Genomic DNA, 14,225 nt, shown 5'->3' on the forward strand with positions numbered 1-14,225 from the left:
CATTAAAAACAAAAGCAAAAAACAAAAAATCTTGCAAGCCAAAGAGAATATAACCTTTCTTGGAATTCTAAGCTCAGAACTTTCTTAACAAAAAGTTTTTATAGAAAAAGAAGTTTATCTGACTAGTAGCTAAGTGGGTTTCTTTTTAAAAATGGAATAATAAGTTTGAAAGTGGAGTAAAATGCCAATTTGTTTCATGGGCAGCAGATTCTTAAAGTGTTGAAGGACAGCGAATCTGTGTTACAGCAAACTAACATGTATTCGCACAAGTCTTAAAGCCATGTTCTCTTTGTGGGTTTTGGTCTTGCAGATCCTTTACCTCCTGCTAAGTTTGAAGTCAATAAAGAGAAAACTACTTCAACCAGTTTGCATGTTTGGTGGACTCCTTCTTTGGGAAAAGTCACCCAGTATCAGGTGGAGTTATTTGACAATAACCAAAAGATACAGGAGACCCAAATTCAAGCAAGTACTTCATGGAATGAACATACATTTTTTAACCTGACTGCTGGTAATAAATACAATATTGCCATCACAGCTGTTTCTGGAGAGAAACATTCCCTTACAGTTTATACCAATGGATCAACAGGTAAGACCCGTTTATAGCTAGTTGAGTATTTAATACAGCAAATGGAAGGGATAAAAGTAAGAATGCCCCAGACCAAAGATGACAGGTAGATAGGCAGGTAGATAAGTCGACAGACAGACAGACAAATGCTGTGCAGTACACTGGGTAGACTAGACTGAAAATAAGGAGACGTGGCTGCACTGCTAGCTTGCTGGTTGATTTTGAACAAGTCCTGGAACTTCTCTGGGACTGGAATTCTCTCCAAAATTAAGCAGGTGCTTCCTAATGGCCTTTCTAACTCAAATCTTAGGCCACAGCATTTTCTGCCTCGGTTTCTTAATTTGTAATAAAACTCAATTTTTAAGTGTTTTCATCCTTTGTATATTCTTTTCATAACATCAAGTCATGATGTTTCCTAAATATTCCTACACCAGGAACAAGTGACATCCTGATGTCAATGACACAGACACACTCCACCTCCTTCCATGAAATATTGTCCTTCTCCTCATGCTCTCTCCTCTCATTTTCTCTCCTGCTTTCTTGCTTCCATAGTTCTTCCCTTTCTTTTCTCTTTCCTGCTATGCCATACCATACTTCATTGGCAAAAAGTACTTTCATACCTATTAAGTGGGTAATCTATGATGTAGCTTTAGGCATGGACCTTGAAAAGAGCATTAATCCAGGTTCCCGTGAAATTTCAAGAGTGCTGTTTTCATTACCTATTACACAAATTAGATGTACAGAGAAGCATACATAAATGTGATTTTGAATTAAATGTGTCTGTGTCTTCTATAAGGAAATTATGAATGACCCTTTGGCAATGCATTTTATGTCCCCAGTGCCATCCCCAGTGAAAGATATCAATATTTCAGCAAAAACCAATTCTCTCTTGACTTCCTGGTCCCATGGCTCTGGGAATGTGGAAAGATACCAGCTGATGCTCATGGATAAAGAGATCCTAGTTCATGGCACTGTCGTGGACAGACATGCTACTTCCTACACTTTCCACGGCCTGACACCTGGCCACCTCTATAACCTCACCATTGTGACTGAGGCTGCAGGGCTGCAAAACTACAGATGGACACTGGCCAGGACAAGTAAGTCCCACTAACTTGCTGAACAAGAATAAAGCTCAAATCAAGGAAATGTTTAATAACCACAACTTATTAAATTATTTGAATAATGGTAATATGGGACAAATTGAAATTCATGTGTTGCAAAAGGCCCTTAAGATGTACCCACTTTTCTACTCAGAGAAAGAGGGATTCCCTTTTATTCTAAATTTTACATGAGACCTTGACAACAGTCTGAAGTAGCAGAGTTAACTACTGATCTAGTCTTAGCTTGTCTTTTTAGTATTCCAATCTCTTTGGTAAGGATTCCTACTTCCTTGTCTTAAAAAAGCATCCACTGCCTTTGTGACATCAGTCACAATGAGCCAAGATTACTTTTCTCAGTGCTGTACAAAGACCCGCTCCTGTGAAACAGCCATTTCTTAAACTCCGTATCCAATGAAACTTTAATGTTTTATTTATTTTTGAGAGAGACAGAAACAGAGTGAGAGCAGGGAAGAGCAGAGAGAGAGGGAGACAGAATCTAAAGCAGGCTCCAGGCTCTGAGCTGTCAACACAGAGCCCAACGTGGGGCTCATACTCACAAACTGTGAGACAATGACCTGAGCTAAAGTCGGACACTCAACCAACTGAGCCATCCAGGTGCCCTAATCTGTGCTAAGTCTTAATGAATATTTCATGTACACATTCATTCATTCTATTCATTCATTCATTCATTCATTCATTCAGTATCTATTGAGTATAAACTATATGCTAGGCATTGTGGATATAACAGTGTCTAAGAAGGCCAAAGTCTTTGCCCTTTGGAGCTTACATTCTAATGGATTCTAATGCTTCTGGTGGGTCTAAAAAATCCCTTCTCTTGGTAAGCTATTCCCTCTGTTGGTAAACTATCTAATTTTATGAGAAACTTTTAAGTTATATAGTGTATGTTTGGAGAGAGTTCTTAGAACTACAAGAGATTGGTGAGAAGGATATTTGAGGGCACCTGTACATTTGCATATCCTTCATATCACACCTCAAAAGATGTATAAACATTCCCAACAAAAATGTACCATATATCTTGGGGCCCTTGGCTGGCTCAGTTGGTGGAGCATGCAACTCTTGACCTCAGAGTTGTGAGTGTGAGCCCCACATTGGGTGCAGAGATTGCTTAAAAAGAAAATCTTTAGGTGCGCCCAGATGGCTCAGTTGGTTAAGCATCCATCTCTTGATTTTGGCTCAGGTCATGATCTCATGGTTCATGAGTTCAAGCCCCGCATTGGGCTCTGTGCCAATGGTGCACAGCCTGCTTGGAATTCTCTGTCTCCCTCCCTCTGCCTCTCCCCTGCTTGCTCTCTTTCTTTCTCTCAAAATAAATAAACATTAAAAACATTTTAAAATAAAATCCTTTTTAAAAGTACCATATATCTTAAGGATTATTAATGTATATCAAGAACAAATTATACTCATCACTGGCCTATACCAAATCAGTGTGCTGTGCCGATTTTAAAAATAAAATGTTTTTGTTTTGTTATTAGTGAAGCCCAAAATTATGACATAGCCAAGAGGTATGAAAAGTATTCACCAAAGTGTTTTTCTTTTGTAATCATTTTCCTTTGATGAAATAATGACACAACTCTTGAGCTTTAACTTCATCATGATTTTATATGAAAGATAGCCTATTTTTAGCACACAAAATTTTGTGATGGCCAATGAGTTAAGCAATCTATTTATTATGTACTTGCTATTATTAAATACACTAATATGGGGAGAAATTAGGCCGATGACAGACTTCTGTGAGCATTCCAGGACCTCGTTTGCTGGTAAAGATCCCTTGGCTCAGTGAGATTCACAGGACTGTCCAGGGTTGCCCAGCTGACTGATGGCCAAGGCTGAGCCAGTATCCAGGCTCCTGACTCTCATCTTTATGCTCTTTCCAACAGCCAGACAGCCTCTCTTTGATTTTGCAGTATTATTTTTGCTACCGAAATCGTTGTTTTCTTCTGAGCAGGGAATGCCACTTACAGGGATTAAGAGACAGGTCAAGATTTGGCCATAAGACTGGTACAATATCCTGAGTTAAAGTGTCTTTTCTTTTCTTCCTATTTAGCCCCCATGGAAGTCTCAAATCTGAAGGTGACAAATGATGGCACTTTGAACTCTCTAAAGGTCAAGTGGCAAAGACCTTCTGGAAATGTGGATTCCTATAACATTACCCTGTTTCACAAAGGCATTGTCAAAGAATCCAGAATACTCAGACCTCAGGTTACTGAAACTCAATTCAAAGACTTAACCCCTGGACGACTTTATCAAGTTACTGTCAGCAGTGTCTCGGGTGAATTGTCTGCTCAGAAGATGGCAGTGGGCAGAACAGGTTAGTGTAGGGCTCCAGAATATTCCTTGGTTTTCCAAATCATTGTCTGTTCCATCTTGGATCCATTCTTCGGGGTAAAATAAGTTCCCAACTTGGGAAACATGGTCTACATGACTAAGGGTGCCTGTGGCCTAGGGCCCTACATACAGAGTAAAGGAGAGGGTTAGCTGCATTCCTCTGAGTTATTTAAGCAAATGTGTTTGGAATGGTTCCTGAATGATGTGCACAGCCAGCTCTGCCCTGTGCTATTTCATGTCACCCCACTTAAGTAGCGTAAATGCATTAGCATTGATACTAATGAATAAAACATTTCTGATCAACTCATATAGTGAGTGCCAGTTAGCACTTAATCATGTTTTCCATAAATTATTTTATTAATTTATGTGACCAAACATTTATCCAGTGCCTCCTGTGTGTAAATTATTGTGTGATGAGTTTGGAAAGTTGTTAAAATGTCAGGGTTAGCAAACTACACCCTTCCGCCTGATATGGCCTGTGGCCTGTACTTACGTAGCCCCAAACTAAGAGTGGCTTTTACATATTTAAGGAGTTTTTTTAAAAAGGAAAAAGAAAGACAAAGATGAGGCAGAGACCATCTGTGGCCTGCAAATCCCAAAATATTTATTTTGCCAACCCTTGCTTTTAAGGAAGATACATTTTAATCAGACAAATATAGAATATACACACAAAAAAATAAAAATAGTACATTTTAATAATAGTAATTGCATTGATATTTCCACATATCAGGCACTAACTAAACACTTTACACCATTATTTCATTAAGTTCTCATGTCAAAACCATGAGCGAGGTTCCATTATTATCATTTTACAGATAATTCAGAGAGATAAAATAACTTGTCTATAGTCATCTAGCCAGTAAATGGTGGGGTTAGAATTTAAACCACAGTATTTAATTTGAGAGTCCATTCTCTGTGCTGTTAGAGATTCCAACCAAGAGCCAACGGTCAGGAAAACAAGAGAACAAAATTCTTGTTCCGAAGAGCAGTGAAGACTTCTCAGAGGAAATGGTCTTTAACTGGGACTTAAAAAATGTGAAGAGGGAAAAGAGGGAAAGGCATTTGAGGCTGAAGGAACAATGTAAGCAAAGGTCGGAAGGCAGAGGCCAGGATACTTACAGGTCTTCAGAAAATGTAGTTGGAGGCCAGCGTTTGGGAGGGTGGGGAAGCAGGGGAGAGGGCAGCTGCAGGGAGTGGCCAGAGATTATGGGGTCTGATCTTGGAAAGCTACAAATGCCACACCCAGAACTTGATGTTTTATTCTGTAATTAATGGAGAGACCTTGAATGTTTTTAAGCAAATGAATAATTAGGCCAGAGGTATATTGCAAGAAGATTAGTCTTGTCATTGGAAAAGAGAGGAATGTTTCATGACCACAACATGCAGTGTCTCTACCAAAAGGCACCAACCACATGCATCAATGTCAACATCATTAGAAGCAACATCAATATTGTCTCTGGGGCTGGCGTGCAATCAATAAAACACAGCGCTCATATCTCTAGGTTATTAACAGTGTTACAGAAGATTGCATTACTGATATATTACTAAGATGATTTCAGCGTTTATTTCTTGAGTATCAAATGCCTCCAAAATGAAAGAACACTCATTTGCAATCCACAAACATTAGAAAGGGAGAGAAATGTTTTGAACTGGAGCAATTAGGTCTCTTATCTACTGTCGCCCATGAAAAGTGAATGAGTATCCTTACTTTTGGTTTTTAGAATCTCCTTTTTGACATCATTTCACCGTTTAGTTCCAGAGAATGTTGGGAACCTGGAGGCAAACAGCAATGGTTCCATAAGATCCCTAGTAGTGAGCTGGTCGCCCCCTGCTGGAGACTGGGAGCAGTATCGTATCCTGCTCTTCAATGATTCTGTGGTACTGCTCAACATCACGGTGGGAAAGGAGGAAACACACTATGTCATAGATGACATCGGACTCATACCAGGAAGACAGTATGAGGTAGAAGTCACTGTTGAGAGTGGAAATCTGAAGAATTCTAAGCGTTGCCATGGCAGGACAGGTAAGCAAATATGAAGGTGTTAATGACTTGGAACCTTAACTTGGTCCCTCACCGAAGTAACACAGATACTTGTCAGTGTCATCCCTCCTCACTCCCTCCCCGCCGTGTTCCCTGAATTTAAGATATTATAGAATTTTTATAGACTGAATTAGGTTTGGTGCCTTTCATTTTGTCAAATTAGAACATTAAAAATTGCTTTCACTAGTAAGTCCATTATTTTATAAAAAGAAAGCCATTTTAAACACCAAAAGAATAGGAAAAAAACAAATTGAGAATCCTTCTCACAAAAGAGGACAATTGAAATTTTTTTTGCTGGACCTAATTTGCCTTGGTCTAATGTTGACTAATTTCATGTATCAAGGAAAGGTTATTAACGTGAAGAGGGATATCTTTGGGTTTTAGGGTAGAAGAGAATGAAGATCCAAAGACATGGGTTTTGGTATTCTGGCTGTCACCACTGTACTGTAATACCTTGGGCAAGTCACAACCCCTCTGAGTGTGTTACCTCAACTTTCAACTAAGAGAATTGCTCTTCCAAGCTCAACATTTCTGTGACATGGAATATTCCATACTTGGAGTGAAATTCAAATATCTTTTCTCTCATTCTTGCCTGATGATAAATAAATAACTACATTGATTCAATGTTCAATTGACTTAGAAGAATGTCAAAGAAAAGGACCAAGACACCTCCTTACCTTGCCAACTGGGTCTTCCAGTAATATCTTCATTTTCCAGATATTAATATCCCTTGGATAATGATCAAAGACCTATTTAAGCTTGGGACCTATCAAAGACCTATACAAGCTACTTTTAGCATTTCACAGAATAAGTGTCTCTTTCCTCTCCAATATTTTACCTCATTCACCTCAAATAACTTGGAATACTGTCAAGAAAAGTAGGGGCTCTCAGCATATTGTCATAATTATCAGGAAAATTTTCTTAAACTGCTTAAACTGTACCTCTAGGTCAATAAGGGAAGTTGAAGTAGGCTTTGATGTAACAATCCAATTCATTTCAGCACATTAAAGAAGGAAGATTTAGGGACTCAATTAGAATAGAATTATAGAAGATTTCTTTGATGTAAAAACCAATATAGTTCTTCCATAATTTTGTTTCCCTGTTGTTTTGTGAGACCACCACTTGACTCTTAACAACATATCCTAGAAATTGTAATAATAAAACCTTTTAAAGGAATTTCAATTCTTTGGATAATGGGAGCCCTTAATCAGGTACTATTATTGCTCTTGCTTTCATGGATACATCAGTGTCCCCTTCTCAGAAATGAAAGGAAGAAACACTTTATCTATCCAACCAAATGGAGTGAAAAGTACTCCCAACTTCACCTAAATACTCAAACATGGACCTTTCTCTGTGGGTTTATGGATGACAAGATTGAATTAAATATTTTTGTATCATAGAATTCATATGAAGAAATAAATACTCATGGTAATATGTGGTCAAAAATAAATGACCCAGGAAAGCATTTTCCAATAGTATTCTTTTGAATCTTCCTTTCTGGATACATTACATAAACAAAGTTTGGGGTGCCTGGCTGGCTCAGTGGGAAGAACGTGCGATGTTTTAGCTCAGGGTTTTGAGCTCTAGCCTCACATTGGGTGTAGAGATTACTTAAAAATAAAATCATAAAAAAATAACAGCAGCAAAGATTTTGTGATTAGCTTTTTTATTTTTCCTGAGAGCTCATACACATTCAGAAAAGGAACGCTGAACTGGGACCCTCCTTTAGTTGGAAGGGAACAGCTCTCTAGGAAATACTCTAGAGTTTTTTTCTTCTTTTTTTTAATGTTTATTTTTGAGAGAGTGAGAGAGAGACAAAGAATCTGAAGAAGGCTCCCAGTGCAGAGCCTGACAAAGGACTCAAACCCACAAACCGTGAGATCAGGGCCTAAGCCAAGGTCCAGCACTCAACCGACTGAGCCACCAGGCGCCCCTGCTCCAGTGTTTCCGAATCAAATCAGTAATGCAGTCTCCATTGCCTTTTGCTCAGTGCCCCTGGCTGTTCTCCAGCTTCGCGTCAAACACGCCAACGAGACCTCACTGAGTGTCATGTGGCAGAGCCCCGTAGCAGAATGGGAGAAATACATCATTTCACTAGCGGACAGAGACCTTACATTCATCCACAAGTCACTCCCCAAAGATGCCAAAGAATTCACTTTTACTAACCTGGTGCCTGGGCGAAAATACATAGCTACAGTCACCAGTATTAGTGGAGACTTAAAAAATTCATCTTCAACTAAAGGAAGAACAGGTAACATTCTCTTTAAACGTATACTGTGTAGTGAATTAACATTCAGTTTACAAATGTTCATTAAGTGCCTATTATGCACTGGTCATTGTTTTATGAATTTTTCTATTGTTTGTTTTTTATTATACTAACTTCAACTCTTTGTTAGGGTTTGTTTGTTTTACTTTGTTTGGGTTTATTTTGAAACTGAAATAGAGCAGAGAACAACTTTTCTAAGGAGTTTTGCTACAAAGGAGAGGCAGAGAAATAGGGCATCATCGGAAAGAGGAAGCATGTTTGAAAGGAGGATTTTTTTGTTTTTAAGAATAGAAGAGATAACATGTCTTATGTTGACAGGAATGTTTTAGAAGAGAAAGGAGTGGTGATGATGTGAAGAGGGAGGAAGAATTGTTCCAGTTATTCTATGAGTAAGCAGGAGGTACCGGGGTCTAGAGCACAAGTAAAGGAATTGGCGTTAGAAAGGAACACGAAGGGGCCCCTGGGTGGCTCAGTCGGTTGGGCACCAACTTCGGGTCAGGTCATGATCTCACGAGTTTGTGGGTTCGAGCCCAGTGTCGGGCTCTGTGCTGACAGCTCAGAGCCTAGAGCCTGCTTCAGATGCTGTGTCTCCCTCTCTCTCTCTCTCTGCCCCTTCTTCACTTGTGCTCTCTCTGTCTCTCTCTGTCTCTGTCTCTCAAAAGTAAATAAACATTTAAAAAATTTTTAAAAAGAAGAGAAGAACATGAGTAGCTTAACTTTGGTGTCAACTGGGGGAAAAAAGAGTATTGAGTGCTTTTGCCAATAACTAGATAAATGTAGCATGTGGGCAATTATCTTCTTTTTCTCAGTGAAATAGGAAGCAAAATCATCATCAAAGCCTCGTTTATCCAATTTATATATTGTTGTTCTGTATTTTATTTCTCTCTCCTTTTTTAAGCCCACAAACAATAACCACTTATCTTCTTATCTTTCCTTCCTGCATGTCACAAGTCCTGTCTGGGCTTACTTTCCTTTATTTTGGAAAACATCTTTCACGTCTCCTTTCTTAGGGTTTTTAGGGACCAACTCTCCAAACTTTTGTTTTTCTGTGTATATTTTAACATGGCTCTCAATCTTGAAAGATACTTTCTGTTGGTTACAATTCTACGTTGAAAGCTAGTTTCTCTCAGTGCATTGAAGATATTATTGTAGGCTTTCTGGCATTTACTCTTGCTGTTGAAGTCAGCTGTCAGTCTAATTTTTTTCTCTCTAGGTAATCTGTTTGCTATGACTGCTATTAAGATTTACTCTTTGCCTTTGGTGTTCTGTTGTTGACAGTGATAACCTAAATACAGACTACTTTTGTGTATCTTGCTTGAGATCATTATGATTTCTTTACTTGCAGGTTAGTATCTTTCATCATGCCTGGAATTTATCAGCCATTAACTCTGTGATATTGCCTCCATTCTCCTTCTCGTATTCTAGAATTTATATATATATTCCATAAATATTCTATATACTCATGTATATAGAATATATATAGAATCAGGGATATATTCATGTATATAGAATACATATATATGTGTATATATATATTCATGTTTTCCATGTATTTGCTCTCTGGGCTATAGTCTAAATAATTTCCTCAGTCCTTTGTTTTTAGTTCATTTATTCTTTCTTTAGTTCTGTCTCATCTTTTTCAACTTTATCCACTGAGTTTTAAATTTTAATTGGTATGTTCTTCATTTTCTAACATTCCATTTGGTTCTGTTTCCAAGTCTCTTTATGTGAAATGTCTATTGTCTTTTGAGTTTGCTGTCTTTTGCTCAGGGTGCTTTACTTCCTTAAGTGTTTGTGATTTTGCTCTATAAACTCATACACCTTGGAAACTTGGTAGGAATTCTCTGAGGCTTTGCTTAAAGATGGGTTTTAGGAAGAATTTTCTTTTCATTTGATTCTTTGAGGTGCACAGGACACTATCAACCCAGACCTATTTTAATCTAAAATTTCAACTTGAGGCTTTTGAGCACCCAGGTTTTCTGAATCTGGGTTGCAAACTCACTGAAACTGTCTTGAGGTTATGAATTCTCAGCAGATTTTTTCTTTCTTCTTCATCCAGTGCCAAGGAGGCTGAGAGCAGAGAGGGAATATTTATTTCACTTACACTTAGAGTGTAACCTTTCAGGATCCAATGTTATGCAGGGTCACCTATGAGGTTCCTCAGTTTGGGAAAGTCCTACGCTTTACCTCCTATCTCATAGATCCTGCAAATCTGTAAAATCAAAGCCTAGATGTATGTTTGAAAGGTGCCATCAGGATGAAAGTATGCTTCAGTGACTCAATTACTTTTCTATCACTGACTTTTAGTTCCCTGAGAGTTCCATACATTCTTGACAACACACTCATACATTTATAGTTTTATATTTTATCCAACACACATAGTTGTGTTTCTTGGGGGGAGGGGTTTCACAATATGTAGCCCACTATGTTGCCAGAATTGGAAATCCAAGGCATTTTGTTAGTCTTAAGATCATTTTCATCATTCTCAACATTTACATTACTGGGCCATTATGGTAAGTGTATTATTAACTTTGTAAGAAACTACCAAACTGTTTTACAACTCCAGAACAGTTGTAAAGTTTTACATTCTCAAGATTCCCACCAGCAATATATGAGATTTCCAGTTCCTCCATAATCTCAACTGCACTTGGTATTGCAAGGTTTTTTGATTTTTTCTTTTTTTTCTTTTTTTTCCTGCCATTCTAATAAATGTGTAGTAGTATCTCATGTGGTTTTAATTTGCCTTTCCCTAATGCCTAATGGTTTTGAGCATCTTTCTCTATCCCTGCTTACCATTTACATATCTTCTTTGGGGAAGAACATATTCTCAAATATTTGTCCATTTTTTGATGGGGTTGTTTGTTTTTTATCATTTAATTTTGAGAATTCTTTATATATTCAGATATTAGTCCTTTGTCAGAAATGTGTGTTGAAATGGTATCCTCTCAACCTGTGGCTTGCCTTTTCATTAATTTATTAGTGTATTTTTAGAGAACATAAATTTAATTTTGATGTCCAATTTATCAGTTTTTTTCTTTCATAGACCGTACTTTTGGTGTCATATTAAAAAATCTTTGCCTTATACAAGGTCACAAAGATTTTCATGTAGAATTTTTATAGTTTTACATTTTTAATTGAAGTGCATAATCCATCTTGAGTTCATTTTTATATGTGTGTGAGATCTGGGTCAAAGTTTTTGTCTCTGCATAAAAACATCTAATAATTCCAGCCCTATTTGTTGAAAAGGCTCTTCTTCCTCCACCAAATAGCCCTCACATCTCTGTAAAAAGTCAATTGGCTATATATATGTTGGCCTATTTCTGGACTTTGATTTCTGTTCCATCAATCTATGTTTCTGTCTTTTTGCCGGTATCACGCTGCCTTCACTACTGAAGCTTTCTAGTAAGTCTTGAAATCAGATGTTGTTACTCCTCCAACTTTGTTCTTCTTTTTCAAAATTATTTGGCATATTAGTTCCTTTGCTTTCCATATGAAACTTAGAATAAGAATTGAATCTTCTGACCCAACTACTATAATAGTTTTTAATGAATATATTTGTGTCTTAATCCAAAAGTTCACAAATTCTAACGAGGATTGTGCCAGGGTTCTAATCCTTTTGATTACCAAAATTCAGGGAAGAGGCACAAAGAAGATGAAACATGTTGATCAAGCGCCAGCTTCAAGATCTGTGTGAGAGACTTTTTAATGAATAGGTTAGAAATCACAATATATTTGTTAATTAGGAAAAGGGCACAGACTCAGAGGCTAGATAGATCAGGCTTTGGACTCCAGGATGACTATTCATTAGCACTGTGATAATAGGCTAAGGTACTTATATTTTACTGTCTTTTGTTTCTCAGTAAAGAGAATAATGAAATCAAATTTACAGAGTTTTAAATGAGTATCAAATAATATGATTTCTAAGAGCCGTAGAGTCAATACCTGGCACAAATCAGGCACTCAATAGTTATCACTACTGGTTGTTACGGTTATCATAGTTAATTACTATTATTATGTGATAATATAATTTATGCCATCGTAGCATTTTCACATATAGTAATAATGCTCCTCTTGAGATTATGCCAGTAAAGAATTAACCAGTTTTCTTTTTTATCTTATTTTTTTAATGTTTATTTATTTTTGAGAGAGAGAGACATAGTGTGAGCGGGGGAGGGGCAGAGAGAGAGGGAGATGAAGAATCCAAAGTAGGTTCCAGGCCCTGAGTGGTCAGCACTGAGCCCAATGTGGGGCTTGAACTCACAGAGTGTGAGACCATGACCTGAGCCGAAGTCAGATGCTCAACCAACGGAGCCACCCTTGGGCCCCAAGAATCAACCAGTTTTCTAAACTACAACCTAATCATCAGGTTGAAGGGATTTCCCAAGACCAGCCCATAACCATAACAACTTTCAGCTCAGGTGGATCATGTGGCTTTCCGTTCTCATGAGGTAAGGACAGATAAAATCACATAAAGTAAGCAATATTCAAAAATAGCATTCTTTCATTATTGAAAATGTAAAATCAGAACTACTTAATAGGTATGCATTATCTCATCCTTGGATCTGAAGTAATTTTGATTTTCCATATACACAGCTTCTATATGGGAATAGTTTGCCATATGTCACAGGAAATAGAGCTGAGAGTCTATAGCAAAAAAAAATATAGATATATTTTTAGCATCTTCAAGACTGTCTCCATTTTTGACTCACTTTGTTACACTTCCTTAGGGTGATTAAATGTCATCTGGTGTTTTTTTCCTTCTCTTTGTCTACTGTGCTTTAGTGCCTGCCCAAGTGACTGGCTTGTTTGTGGCCAACCAAGGGACAACCAGCAGTCTGTTTACCAATTGGACCCAGGCACTGGGAGACATAGAGTTCTACCAAGTCTTACTGATTCATGAAAACGTGGTCATCAAAAATGAAAGTGTCTCCAGTGAGACCAGCAGATACAGCTTCCACTCCCTCAAATCAGGCAGCCTCTACTCTGTGGTCGTAACAACAGTAAGCGGAGGAATCTCATCCCGACAAGTGGTGGTGGAGGGAAGGACAGGTAAGAAGGGCACATGGAAACTTGAGAGTCTATTCTAGGATTTTTTTTTTTAAACATCCTGAACACAGATCCATTTTTGGCTTTCCCAAAAACCAACTTTCAATACCTACCATCCAGAAGCTACATGTTACTCTCCTAGGAATGGAAATTGCAGAGTGAGTGAGAAGGAATTCTGAATTTTCTAAAATCTCCCATAAATGTGTCAGGAAAACCTTTGTGGTAACATAATAGTCATTTGATGCTGAGGCTTATCCCCTCATTCAGTTGAGGATTTCCTTAATGCTCATGTCCCAATGAAGATGAAGACAAGTAATGAGGCCTGTTTAAAAAAAAAAAAAGAAAAAGTACGGGGCGCCTGGGTGGCTCAGTCAGTTGAGCGTCTGGCTTCGGCTCAGGTCATGATCTCACAGTCCGTAGGTTCGATCCCTGCATCGGGCTCTGTGCTGACAGCTCAGAGCCTGGAGCCTGCTTCAGATTCTGTGTCTCCCTCTCTCTCTCTGACCCTCCACTGCTCATACTGTCTCTCTCTGTCTCTTATAAATAAATAAAAAACATTAAAAAAAATAAATTCACTCCCTTTCATATGCTTTTAAGACATAGAAAGGAAATGATCTCCAACTTCTGTGGTTGAAAGTTGAGTTAATAAAATTCCCAAATCACATATATTTTCATAAGAAGCATTAAACAAGTACTTAGTACTATATACCACCTAAACAATGTTCCCTGACCTTGAAGGGATCACAGTCAAATAGGGCAAAGAACTATGTGGTCATGTGTGTCAGACAGGGTTGGCGCCAGAGAAAAAGACATAATATTCTATACAACACCAAGAGAGAATATAAATAAACAATGTAAAAG

At 38.0% G+C, this 14,225-nt stretch overlaps 1 protein-coding gene across 2 annotated transcripts in view; it reads left to right on the plus strand.

The window, feature by feature from the left end:
• PTPRB (protein tyrosine phosphatase receptor type B) overlaps nt 1-14,225 on the plus strand; it is a 114,314-nt gene that overhangs the window by 43,170 nt on the left and 56,919 nt on the right. For both annotated transcript variants that reach the window (XM_029955233.1, XM_029955235.1), the window contains 6 exons: nt 311-586; nt 1,405-1,662; nt 3,731-3,994; nt 5,765-6,034; nt 8,043-8,303; nt 13,101-13,367. In XM_029955233.1, coding sequence (XP_029811093.1) covers nt 311-586; nt 1,405-1,662; nt 3,731-3,994; nt 5,765-6,034; nt 8,043-8,303; nt 13,101-13,367 — 1,596 coding nt within the window. The remainder of the gene's footprint in view (nt 1-310; nt 587-1,404; nt 1,663-3,730; nt 3,995-5,764; nt 6,035-8,042; nt 8,304-13,100; nt 13,368-14,225) is intronic.

This window comes from Suricata suricatta, chromosome 10, assembly GCF_006229205.1.
Source record: "Suricata suricatta isolate VVHF042 chromosome 10, meerkat_22Aug2017_6uvM2_HiC, whole genome shotgun sequence".
NCBI classification, from domain to species: domain Eukaryota; kingdom Metazoa; phylum Chordata; class Mammalia; order Carnivora; family Herpestidae; genus Suricata; species Suricata suricatta.